Source organism: Eptatretus burgeri, chromosome 3 (genome assembly GCF_056783735.1).
Source record: "Eptatretus burgeri isolate ZD-2024b chromosome 3, Ebu_testis_v1, whole genome shotgun sequence".
In the NCBI taxonomy this organism is placed as follows: domain Eukaryota; kingdom Metazoa; phylum Chordata; class Myxini; order Myxiniformes; family Myxinidae; genus Eptatretus; species Eptatretus burgeri.
In genome coordinates, this window is record NC_140963.1 from 74,092,766 (window position 1) to 74,106,558 (window position 13,793).

Here is a 13,793-nt window from a genome sequence, read left to right on the forward strand (position 1 = left end):
TAGTACAACCTCACTCAACAACCAGTTAATTCAACCAAATAAAAATGTCAGTTTTACATCTGATGCAAATCAGATTCTTCATGTCTAACTTATAGTGGAGCGACATAAATCAACTTGAGTATATGTCTGCACAAACAGACCTTTTTTTTTCAAGGAGATCTGCATCTCAAATAGATGTGGATGGGCCAGGAATCTGCCTGAGGGATGGCCAGACGGAGGCCCCTGGAGTACCGGTGGAAAGTGGACGCAGCGATGCACTCCTCCAGTGCACGTTCCCATACCTGACCTGGCCTGACCTGACCTGACATAAATCAAAGAGTACAGACAGGGTGATTGATGAAACTTCACCGATTTCAATGGTATTCTCTACATGTATACACCTGTCTCAACACTGTGCTGTAGCTTAATGCTATCTGTATATAAATATTTTTGATGGATATGCAGCCATTTCATGACAACTGCTGCTAAGGTTAATGTCACACAGCCGTTGTTTGAGCAGTCCAAAGAGATGAAAACCACAAGGAAACAGGTCTGTATATCAGGAGTATGATTGAGACCTTTCCAACCCATCTTCGTTACAGTAGTAATGATCACATTTTCTGTGTGAGGTGGAAGACTATCATGCAGTAAAGTCCACAACCCAAGACAGTATACCTGGCCATTGTCTGCATATATCTTGTCTATCACTTCATTCAATGACACATCACTGTAGTACTCTGATTTGTTGATTTCCCCACATTCAAGAAATTCTGTATGAATTAACCCTGTTAATGTCTCAAATCCCGATTGTTTAAAACTTTATGGCTGGTGGTCAAACCTTAAAATTTTATGACAATGGGGACCAAGAATGTCTCCACTTCATATTTGCTCACTTTGGCATAAGAATGAAATGATAACCTCAGATTGTGTCTCGTATCCCAATCTTCCTCCTGCACTTCAGGGGCTTCATTACAATGGCTGCAATGAGCTGCTTTTTGATCAATTGTGAGGTCCTTTAGTATCCACCTTGCACTAACCATATTGAAATCCAAATGAGATTGAACGATTTTTTTTTCCATACTTCCAACACTTACATGTAATTGTGATGCAATAACACTTGAAATAATCAAATGATTCTCCAAAATTGACTGCTGTATTGAACACGTTTAATGTTTATTGAGTGATATCAGTTAGTTGCATGTGAGCATCCTCAGATTACTCACTAATTCATAACCAATTTCGAACTTATTCCACCATGTTATACAAAACTTCTTGAAAGACAGGCATCACCAATTGTGCAGTCAACCTCCTGTGAATTTTGCTCATATGAGGTCCTCTTCACAACAAACGTAATCATAGCCCTCTGTTACCGAGCACACGTGTCTGTTTACAGCCATTTTGGTTTCACCCAGAATGCTTTGTCCAGCACTGATGTAGGTGAAGTTCTCAGGATAGACAATATCAATGCACCAAATTTCAGCATTGAGCTTTTACTTCAGACATTCTCCAATATAAAGTCCCTGTCACCCTTGAACCATCATTGTATAATATGTATAGAGTTTGGGTATGTACATATTTATTTATTTTGCCTTCAGTTTGTTTGGAAGCCTTTTCCTCCAGATCAATTTGCTGCACAATAATACATCAAGTGTTTACAAAGCTGGATTTGTAGTTTTCAGAAATCCCATTTGGTAAAAACACCCACCATTTCTTACAGTGGTCATTTTAATGAACTACGTGTGTTCTGAGCAGTCAACAATCAATAATGAAAGACCTTCGTTTCTGTTATCCACCAAGTTTATGCTGGAGCATTTCCAACCGAAGGCCATTACTTAGATTGGCAATCTTTTGCTGGCAAAGTAGTAATGCACTCATCATGAGCAATGGTGCTGCTCATCGCTTGGAGCCCCGCTGTGGCTTTGCCTGTCGAACCCCTCAGTGGGGAAGTGCCCTTCTTGGCAAAATAAATTTCGCTCCAAATTACACTCAACCATTTGACATCTTGAATACCATGCGTCAACGAGCGTAACAAGCATTCTGACTTTGAGGCCAATTTCCATTTCCTCACCTTGCTGTTTATGGAATGTCGTTGCAATGTGAAATCCCACTGTTCCTTGATATCTGTGCAACTGAATTTATGCACATCATATATTATTCAAAGTTGTAAAGTTAAAATGGACACATCTCTCATAAACTGTGCACCCGGATGCAGACATTGGAATTGCCCCAAAGATAATTTATATATAAATGAAAAAAAACAACAACATAAACAACCTTATCACGTTGTCCACACTGCAGAATCATGTTTGATAAGTGTTGCATCTACCAATCGTGACACTCAAATGCCAACTCAAAGAGAGAACTCCTGTTTGACATAAGTAGAACGACATACAGGGCAAAGCCAGAGGCCTCCATCCCCACAGGTTTCAAAGGTTTGCAGGCAGATGCCGTGAAACAGGTGTGAACAGGAAAGTAGCACGACGAGCCTGTGGTCAGATCTGCTTTCTGCATCAGTGGTGCTGGTGAGCCCGGTTAGACAGATCGGACAGTCAACAACTTCCCTCTGCAACGCCTGTGGACAGAGCCACAGCTCAATCAGGAATCTTGTACAACGATACGTCACGGAGATGTATGCTCTGCCTGATTTTTATCTTATTGTATACCCAGCCTGACATATCGGTGCAACGAAAGGACAGTTGACAAATACTTATAATGCAACAAAATCTTTTTCTTAGAAACACCACATAGCTACACCAACCTGTTGTGTTACACAGTGTTAAAGGTGTCTGGTTATTTGTTCCCGAGATAACTTTACAGCACAAATAACTTGTTATCCAATGACGAATCGTTATTTTTAAAATAAACCTAATATACCTTGTCCACCTTTCATGTGTGATAAAAAGGTCAGAAGAATGCCAAAAGCTTCAGAGTTATTCAATACCCTCTGTTGTTACAGTTGTCGTGATAAATCGGTGGTATTCGTGTTGCATTCACATATCAAACGGAGACTGCTGGTGGAAATTTTGACCTTCAAACTCCAATATCAAAAGGTACTGAACTTGGTCATAGCGAGTGTCGATCTCCGTCGGTGGAAAAAAAAAATCAAGTGAAAGGTTATATCAATGGAAGATCGACAGAGGTATGCTAATGACTGTGGGAAGCAAAGTAAAGTTAACGTTTTGGTCTTTAAACTTTCGTCTGGCAACCCTTCGTCATCACTTAGTTTAAAAAAACAACTATCATTCACAATGGAAAAACCCTGATTCAAGCAGGTTATTTCCGACTTGATGCAATTATTTGAAATAAAATTTAATCGTAGGTTTTTTGGAGATCTCTAATTTATGCAAACGAAAGAGCAATGATGACATCACAGACAAAATCCTGTGTACAGTGTGATGTAAGCAAAGCGCTGGGTGTGTGTTAAATCACATCAAGCTTCTACACATAAACGTTTTGCTCAAATCTGCAAGTTTCTGCATTGTCACTGAGCCAAACGACTGGTAGCTGTCATGTCCAGCCTGTGGCTGTTGGTTTCATCATTTTCTAGGGACACGGCTGTGCCGCTGATGCGGTGCCCTCTATTATTTAACTGACCTCGGAAGGATGACACGCTGAGTCAACCACACCTGGTAATAATTCGACGTCTGATAGGGGCCCAAACTCAAGACCCTAAGATCTTAAGCCAATCACCTTAACCATGAAGCCAACATCAGGCCTAATGAATGGTCTTTATCCATATCCTTTGACTAATGGATAAACAGAGTACCTCTTACCAGGAATAAATCTAAAAGTTTTACATATTTTTATCGACAGTAAAAAAAAAATTAATTGCTTAAAATAGACAAAATGTTTTTGTCAGGTACATGTTTGGACAGAAGACGTGCAATGGACATATGACGAGGTCAATAAGACTTTTGAAGTATTTCTCAACCGTGATAGTAGTCAGTGAAGCTCCTGCTGATTGATTGTAGTAGTGAAGTGGAACTGTTTGCAAAGAAGCAAGGTTTGCTGAGAATAATCAGACCTAAAGATAGCATCTCGTCAGGTATCTGCTGCAAAATAAATCAACCAAAAGGGCACAAAACATACATATTTTACATTAAAATATATCACATGTTATTTCCAGTCAAGAAAGAGACTTACTAACTCTACATACGATACTTGATTAGGCAACTTGGTTACTGCCTGACTCATGTCTATCAAACTTGATCATGCCAAGTGAGTGAAGTGAATCTTGTGCTTTACTTTGAGCTGTATCTTCTCCCAATCATCCCGACCGATCGGAGCATCCAACTGGCCCAGGAGGCTGCGGTAAATGGCCACCGAGTGATCTACGTCCTCCAGCAGCTGATCGACACCGGTCTCATATCTCTTCAGCAACTGGTCACTTAGAGCACATAGCTGCCAAACATGAGTTCATTAGCACGGTATGTTCTCTGATCACATTTATTCACCTCTCTTTGATTTTCATTAACTGGAGCATCTCAATTTCAATGTCTGTCTTACAAGTTGCTCTAAAGCTAAAACAGTGTGTTATAATAAGTCATTTCTTTCGAATCTATTTTGTTGCCAATATTTTTCAATATCAAATATAGTGTTATGCATGCAATCTGAGAACTATTGAACTTGATCTCATCTGTAGGTTGTCAGATTACATGGAATATGTTGAAGGCAGGGGGTGAAGGGAGGAAGACAAAATGAGGGGTGCGTTGGGGTTAGGCTTCGAGCTGACAGGATGGCCTAGAGGTATGCACACTCACCTCTGAGCTGTCTCGCCTGAGTTTGAATCTCAGACCAGCTATAAGCTGTCATCTTGGTTTTTCACAGGCAGGGTGATTCAACTATGAGTGTGCCGTCCCGAGGATGGAATTAAACTATTTGTAGGTGTCCCGTCTGCCAGCATTAGTTGGAGGACATTAAAGATACCATGGTGCCTTTCAGGAAGAGTAGTTGAGCTATCGCTGGCACCCTGGCCAAATTCCAAATTCCTGCCTTCACTTGCTTTGTTGGCGTGGTGACCCATCCAGGAATGTAACCTTAGCCAAGAAACTGCTTCAGCAGAACCGATGCCCTATATAGAGCATGGTACATGATTGATTGATTGATTGATTGATTGATAAACTTTCAATATACATAGTGGCTTCTCTAAAAACCTTGATTTTACTTTTTTCTAAAATCTGGCTGTTGTTCATTATGAAACATAATTTTTTTAACTGAAAATGGAAAATGCCATCACAAGGTTGAGAAATATTACAGAAATCATTCCATGGATTTTTGCTCCTTCTATGAATGTATTTGGCATTAATTTTGATGAGCCATGTTATTTTTTATCTTCACTAGGTAGATATTTATAAGAGGAACCAGGTAAAGGTTATGAATTTTGTAACACATAAGTGGAAGGAGATAATGCTTCGTCTGCAGGAGCAAACTCGTGGGCTACCTGCACTATGCCGATATATGCTCCACAAATTTGTGTGTGCGTTGATTGTGATGGAGCTGTGAAAAATCAGCCTGACGAGCCCCAGCCTATCTTGGGCCTGGATGTCAACACCAAAACGACATTATATTTATATCTCATAAGATTGTCACATTTACTTGCTCATTGGTATAGGCAGCAATGACATATCAGCAATTTTTTTTAAATTTTGCAAACAAATTGCGTTTACTCCAGTAACTACCACATGATAAGTTCTATAGTTTTTAATAAATCTTCCTTAAGAGGGCAAGGCTCTTGAAGCAAACTTTAATCGCCGACGACCTGGTAACATCACACAAAGGTGACCACGAAAGTGTAGGCCATATCTCCACTTCCTTGTTCACAAAATCTGAATGATTATGTAACCGAACTCGATGTGACAGTAGTTTTTGATATTATGCATCATGATTCCATAAAACATTATTCATGCCTGAGATTATCTGTTGTGTAATTTGTTGGCTGATATACAATAGATTCCAAAAATATAGTTGTCATTTTTTGGAATTTAGAGAACCTGCCATGTTTGCTAATCTTGCTCAATGCTGCTTTCTCTTCAAGAATGAACATTTCACTGCCACTTGCTATCCAATTCCATCTTTGTTTTGAGATCTCCTCTTCTTCCTCTTCAAATGTTTTGTGCAAAACTTACAAATGAACTTTCATTGCCGCTATTTCTGACGAGTATTTTCATATCTTTTAAAATTCGGTAAGCTCCGGCTCTAGAATATAAAAGGAATGGCTTTTGCTGCTGTATCACAAGTTGGAGAAGACATCAGAAGACATTAGATGGACTTTTGAAGGCAATGGATAAATCAATACAGTGAAGTAGTTTTTTGTTTACAGAGTTGATGCTTGTGCGGGTGTTGAGATTATGGTGTTGGCTCCTTTAGCCTGGTGTTGGCGAAGTGGTTAGGGCAGTGGCTTGGGACCCAAAAAGTCCTGAGTTCAAGCCCCGTTGGGCCACTGAATATATATATATATATATATATATATATATATATATATATATATATATATATATATATATATGATAAAAATGACCGTTTTTACAGCCATTTTTCCCTGCTGTGCAGGGGTTTGGCTTTTTCTTGAGGCAATGTTTTATGGCCAGATGCCCTTCCTGACGCCAACCCTGGTCGCCTCTTACAACACACAGGGATATGGTACACCTATTCTAACCGGGGCATACACCGGGACCAGTACACTGGCACTCATTTCGCCAACCTCGGAAGGATATATATGTATATGTATATATATATATATGTATATATATATATATATGTATATATATATATATATATATACACAGTATATATATATATATACACAGTATATATATATATATACACAGTATATATATATATATATATATATATATATATATATATATATATATATATATATATATATATATATATATATATATATATATATATATATATATATATATATATATATATATATATATATATATATATATATATATATATATATATATATATATATATATATATATATATATATATATATATATATATATATATATATATATATATATATATATATATATATATATATATATATATATATATATATATATATATATATATATATATATATATATATATATATATATATATATATATATATATATATATATATATATATATATATATATATATATATATATATATATATATATATATATATATATATATATATATATATATATATATATATATATATATATATATATATATATATATATATATATATATATATATATATATATATATATATATATATATATATATATATATATATATATATATATATATATATATATATATATATATATATATATATATATATATATATATATATATATATATATATATATATATATATATATATATATACTGTGTATATATATATATATATATATATATATATATATATATATATATATATATATATATATATATATATATATATATATATATATATATATATATATATATATATATATATATATATATATATACTGTGTATATATATATATATATATATATATATATATATATATATATATATATATATATATATATATATACTGTGTATATATATATATATATATATATATATATATATATATATATATATATATATATATATATATACACTGTGTATATATATATATATATATATATATATATATATATATATATATATATATATATATATATATATATATATATATATATATACTGTCAGGAAAACGAAGTTTTCAGGAGTCAGGAAAACGAAGTGTCAGGAGTCAGGAAAACGAGCCACATGTCCATACAGCCGCAACTGACGCTCACGGACTATGCAGGTAACAAATCTCATCCGAGTCTCTCTCAGCAACCGCTCGTTGGACACAAAATCCGACCAGCGATAGCCAAGGATTCTCCGAAGAGACCTGGTACCAAAGGAATTAAGTCTCCGTCTCAGATCCTTGGTCAGAGTCCAAGTCTCGCACCCATAGAGCAAGACTGGAAGTACCAAGGACCTGAAGACTCGGACTTTCGTCCTCCCGCACAGGTACCGGCAGCGCCACACCCCATGATCCAGTGAATCCATGACTCACCAGGCCCGACCCAGACGTCTATTGACCTCTGACTCGCAGCCAGCAGAGACATGAATATCACTGCCAAGGTAAGTGAATCTCTCCACGACCTCAACATCCTCACCACAAACAGACACAGACAGGACAGCAGCATCCAAGATGTCACCAAAAGCCTGGATCTTAGTTTTGATCCAAGAAACCCGTAATCCCAACGGCTCCGACTCCTCATTCAGCACCTCGAGGGCCCCCAAGAGGATGTCTAAAGTCTCCGCAAAGATGACTGCATCATCTGCAAAGTCAAGGTCCGAGATCTTGACATTCCCAAATGACGCACCGCAACTTGATCTCTCCGACATCCTCCCTAGAATCCAGTCCATACAAGTGCTGAAAAGTGTGGGGGCAAGTACACATCCCTGACGAACTCCAGTAACAACTGGAAATAAGTCAGAGATGGTACCACCACACTTCACAGCACTCTCAGTACCAGAGTAGAGTTCAGACATCAGATCGATCAGTTTTGGTGGCACCCCACGAAGACCAAGAATCCTCCAGAGGACATCCCGATTCACTGAATCGAACGCTTTACAGAGATCAACATAGGCTGCAAGCAGCCCCTGCCGAAACTCTCATCTGCGTTCGGAGAGGACACGAAGTGCAAGGATACGGTCAATCGTTGACCTCTTTGGTGTAAAGCCTGACTGCTCTGGACGCTGGTGCTCAAGCAGATGGTGGCGAACCCTATCGAGAATTATCCGAGCAAAGACCTTGCCCGGCACTGAGAGCAGCGTCACCCCTCGGTAGTTGTTGCAGTCTTGGCGATCACCCTTCCCTTTCCAGAGAGGGACAACAAGGCTCCTCTTCCAGTCAGTTGGGATGATGCCTGTGTTCCAGGCAGAGCACAAAACTGCATGCAACGACACGAGTGCAGCATTTCCACCAGCCTTGAGAAGTTCGGCATGGATGCCACAGATCCCTGGAGCTTTGCCCCGTTTCAACTGGTTCACCGCAGCCCGTGTTTCCACAAGCGTAGGTGGACCACAGTTGATTCGAGGGTCAGCAACAGGGATTGTAACACCCTTGACGTCCAACTCGACAGTTGGGGGATCAGCCTGGTACAACCGCTCAAAGTAACCGGCCCAGCGGGCCTTCACTTCAGACTCCTCTGTCAAGAGCCTACCACTCTCTGCTCGAACTGTAGTGCTCTGAGGGATGGGCTTGGATGAACGTAATGCGCGAATTCCCCTGTAAGTGGGACGAGAATCACCTGTCCACAGGTGATGCTCTACCCCCTCACAGATTCCTCGCACATAGGCCTCCTTGTCCACCCTCAGTGCACGTACAGTTTTACGCCTCAGCTCCCTGAACAGCTCAGCTCTGCCATTCAGCCTGGCCCTGCGACTCTGGTCAATGGTATCCAGTGTCCCTTGAGAGACAAAATTCTTCTTTGCCCTGCGGTGAGCTCCAAGGCATCCACCGGCAACATCAAGGACGGTGGTCTTGAAGGCGCTCCACAACTCTTCAGGACCCCCAAAGCACCCAGACCCCCCAAGTGTCCACTCAGCCTGTTCGCAAACTCCTCAGCTACTCTCTCATCCCTGAGCTTGGCAACATCCAGCCTCGGCTGGGATGGTACCATTCTCCAGGATTTAAGGTGCAGCTTTAGAGTTGCTACAACAAGCCTGTGGTCAGTATTGAGGAACTGAGCACTCCGGTAGACCCTGCAGTTCTGGATCATCCTCCAACGACCGTCAATGAGGACATGGTCAATCTCCTTTGCCACACCGCCAGCGTTGGAATACCAAGTCCAGCGATGAGCTTGTGGGCGCTGAAACCATGAACCAGCCACCCTAAGTCCATGACTTCTTGCAAAGTCAAGGAACTTAGTGCCATTCTGGTTCATAGTTCCTGACCCATGGGGACCAACACACACCTCATAACCGTCCCTATCAGTTCCAGTCGATGCATTGAAATCCCCCAAGACTAGAAGTGTATCTCGTCTGGGGCACTGATCAACCACAGACTCGAGTGTGGCGTAGAATGCATCCTTCACGGTGAGATCACTCGCCTCAATCGGAGCATAAACAGAGACCAGGGAAATGACACCTAAGGAGTGACGAATTCTTAATCTCATAATACGATCGTTGACCGGTGTTACCTCAATTATCATTGGGGTCAGCTTATTGGACACAGCTACAGCAACTCCTTGGGTATGGTAACCATCAGAGCGACCAGACCAATAGTAGGTGTAACCACCCACCATTATCTCGCCGCAATCCGGTCTCCGAACCTCAGAGAGAGCTGCAATCCCGATGTCCAAACGCTTGAGCTCAGATGATAACAGAGACAGGTGATCATCCTCTCTTAGGGATAGGACATTCCAGGCACCCACCCGAAGGGACCGCCTCAGGTTAACCCAAGGAGACCGCCGTCTGGTGGACGACACCTCAGCACCACTCCGACACACTCTCCCGCAATCTGACCCAGGGATGTTACCCCGTGGTTTCCCTCCTATCAAAGATTGGGGGTCCTGAAGGCTTTGCCCCAATCCCGTCATCCGGTGAGCTGCCCTGCGAAGGGAAGCTGCACAGGAGGTACTCCCACGGAGTGGGTTTTCAGATTTTTTTGCGTTTTTGCGTTTTGCGGAATGAAGGGTTTTACGGTGGCCGGAGTGCAAATCCTGCCACCAACCTCCTAATAAGAAGTGACCCAACTGCAGGAGGACATCCGCAGACACAGTTGGGCACTAGATATGGATGGCCGTTGGCTCACAACGAGCTCCTCCACCCTTTCACAAGGAGCTCCTCCGCCCTATATATATATATATACATATATATATATATATATATATAGATATATATATATATATATATATATATATATATATATATATATATATATATATATATATATATATATATATATATATATATATATATATATATATATATATATATATATATATATATATATATATATATATATATATATATATATATATATATATATATATATATATATATATATATATATATATATATACATATACACAATATATATATATATATATATATATATATATATATATATATATATATATATATATATATATATATATATATACATATATATATATATATATATATATATATATATATATATATATATATATATATATATATATATATATATATATACACACACATACAGTATATACATATATATATATATATACATATACATATACATATATATATATATATATATATATATATATATATATATATATATATATATATATATATGTTGTGATGGGAGCGTGCTGTGTTGTTGCGCTGATTCGGCCCTGGTTTTCATCGTGTCTCGAGGCCCTGCTGTGCTTCGTGCCTCAGCTCGGTTGGCTCTGGGGTTCTGCTGGCTCTGACTACGGGGTCGAACGGCGGGCGGACCTGCCTCCCTCTCCTGCTCGCAACTTGGCGCCAAAACTGGTTCCCTGGCGGCTGTGAGCGTACTTGGGCCGACACCAGGAGGTCGACAGTACCACGGTGTCTCCTGCCCCTGACGAGCGCAACGCCAGCTCATCCGGCGCCAATCCAGGGACTGTTGCGTCTGCACCACGGGCCAGCCTGACCACCAGGACCAGCTACATTGTGTGTGTGTGTGTGTGTGTGTGTGTGTGTGTGTGTGTGTGTGTGTGTGTGTGTGTGTGTGTGTGTACCTGGCGCCTTAGAGGGTTTGAGATTTGTATATTCATTGGAATTGTCTGTGTTTTCCCCACGCCCGAACCCACACCACCATCCCGTCGAATCGCCCCAGATCCCTCCGCTTGCCGAGTCTCATTATTTCTGGTTAGAGAAATAAACATCATTAACTCATTGAAAAGCGACTCGTGCCACCTTCCTCGTCCCGTTTGCGGTAGAGCGATTAGAACTGCCATCTTTGGGTTATAAATAAATAAACCGCCTCCATCGTTTCGGCTCATTTTACGTTGGCGGGACTGTTCAAGTCCTGTGAACGTCACATTGGTGTCAGGAGTGGGATGTTTGAACCCCTCTAAATTATATTTGGTATTGGGAGAATATACCAGAACTGAAATCTCGCTACGAATTGGAATATAAAATTACTACAGAAAAGCGCGCGAGCGCGGGAAAATTTTGGCGGGATTTTTCAAATTAAAATTAATTGGCGGCAAACGGGACTTCTGCACCATGGCGGATGTGCAGATGTTTGAGGAGGAAGGCCACGTGTCTGGCAGCGAGTCGGGGGAAGAAAGGAGAGACGGGGGTAGGGTTGGAACCTCCCCCATTCCGAGCGTGGACCGTGCTTCATCGCCCGTAACGGAGCCGGCAACGCCGGAAACCGGCACGATGACGATCTGGACAATGTTGGAACGTTTAGTGAGTGCAATTACAGCACAGGGGGCAAAAATGACGGCACAGGGGGCACAAATGGCAGAAATGACGGCACAAATGGAAAATCAATTCGTGACACAGAGGGCAGACATGACGGCACAGAGGGCACAAATGGCAGAAATGACGGCACAAATGGAAAATCAATTCGTGACACAGAGGGCAGACATGACGGCACAGGGTGCACAAATGGCAGAAATGACGGCACAAATGGAAAATCAATTCGTGACACAGAGGGCAGACATGACGGCACAGAGGGCAGAAATGACAGATCAATTGGGGGTAATGGGGAAACAGTTGGGTGCACGGATTGATTTAATGAGGGATGAATTGGGGGAAAAGATGGAGAAAATGAAAACTGAGATGCAGGAGTGTGTGGATGTTAAATTGGGAGAAATACAAAGTAAATTCGAGGATAGATTGGAGGAAACAAAGGTAGAAATTACATTGGAGGGGGAAAATATACGGAAAAAATTGGTAGATAAAATTGATGCAACGAACATTCGGGTTGATAAAGTGGATGAAGGCCTGGAACGTCATCGTGCCTGTGTGGATGCTCGTATGCAGCTGCAAGTTGAAGAGTGGGGAGAGCTGAGGAAGCAAGGGATGAATTTGGCGGAGGAGGTAAAAGGATTGGAGGCTCGTTTGGACGAACAAGATAAAATTATGAGCCAAGATGAAGTCTTGGATAAAGGCCTGGTAGAGCCGTCTTTTGTAAGTAGAGTGTCCGGGTTGGTTGAGGAGCAGCTACAAACTCGTGACGGAGCCTTGGAGGAGGTTGTGCGGGCCCAGAAGATCCTGCGGGAAGAGGTGAATCGGTCCATTCAACGTTTGGAACAGGAGGCAAAATTGACCCATGAGACCCTCACCACAAAACATCTTTGGCCACAGTGGGCTCCGAAATTGGATACGCAGCCACAAGGGTGTTTGATCCCTGGGCTGGATTCGGACAAGGGAGAAACTGGGAAGCGGGCCACCGTAAAAGTGATCCCCCTGGTAAATTTTGACGGGTCAGGGAGCCTTGAAGCTTTTCTGACGCAATTTGAGTGTATTTCCCGACTAAACGGGTGGAATGAGCGGGAACGTACAGGGAATTTGGTGGAAACGTTGCGGGGACCAGCCGCAGATGTGTTAAACGTGATCACGGAGGGGATGTTGACCAGCTCCCACATTTGCGAGGTGTTGAGCCGTCGGTTTGGGTTCGCAGCGAACTGTGATCTGGTGCGGGCCCAGCTCCAGCACCGCAGATTAAAGCCGGGTGAGACAGTGCAGGAGCTGGCACACGACATTTACCAATCAGTTAGGATTGCGTATCGGGACCTTA

At 40.8% G+C, this 13,793-nt stretch overlaps 1 protein-coding gene across 4 annotated transcripts in view; it reads right to left on the bottom strand.

The window, feature by feature from the left end:
- Window positions 1-1,128: 1,128 nt before the first annotated feature.
- Window positions 1,129-13,793, bottom strand: part of RNF32 (ring finger protein 32) — a 134,519-nt gene continuing 121,854 nt past the window's right edge. For all 4 annotated transcript variants that reach the window (XM_085873991.1, XM_085873994.1, XM_085873992.1 and 1 more), the window contains exons 7-8: window positions 4,225-4,380; window positions 1,129-2,551 (exon numbers count right to left, since the gene is read on the bottom strand). In XM_085873991.1, the coding sequence (XP_085730117.1) occupies window positions 2,330-2,551; window positions 4,225-4,380 (378 nt within the window). In that variant the 3' untranslated portion in view covers window positions 1,129-2,329. The remainder of the gene's footprint in view (window positions 2,552-4,224; window positions 4,381-13,793) is intronic.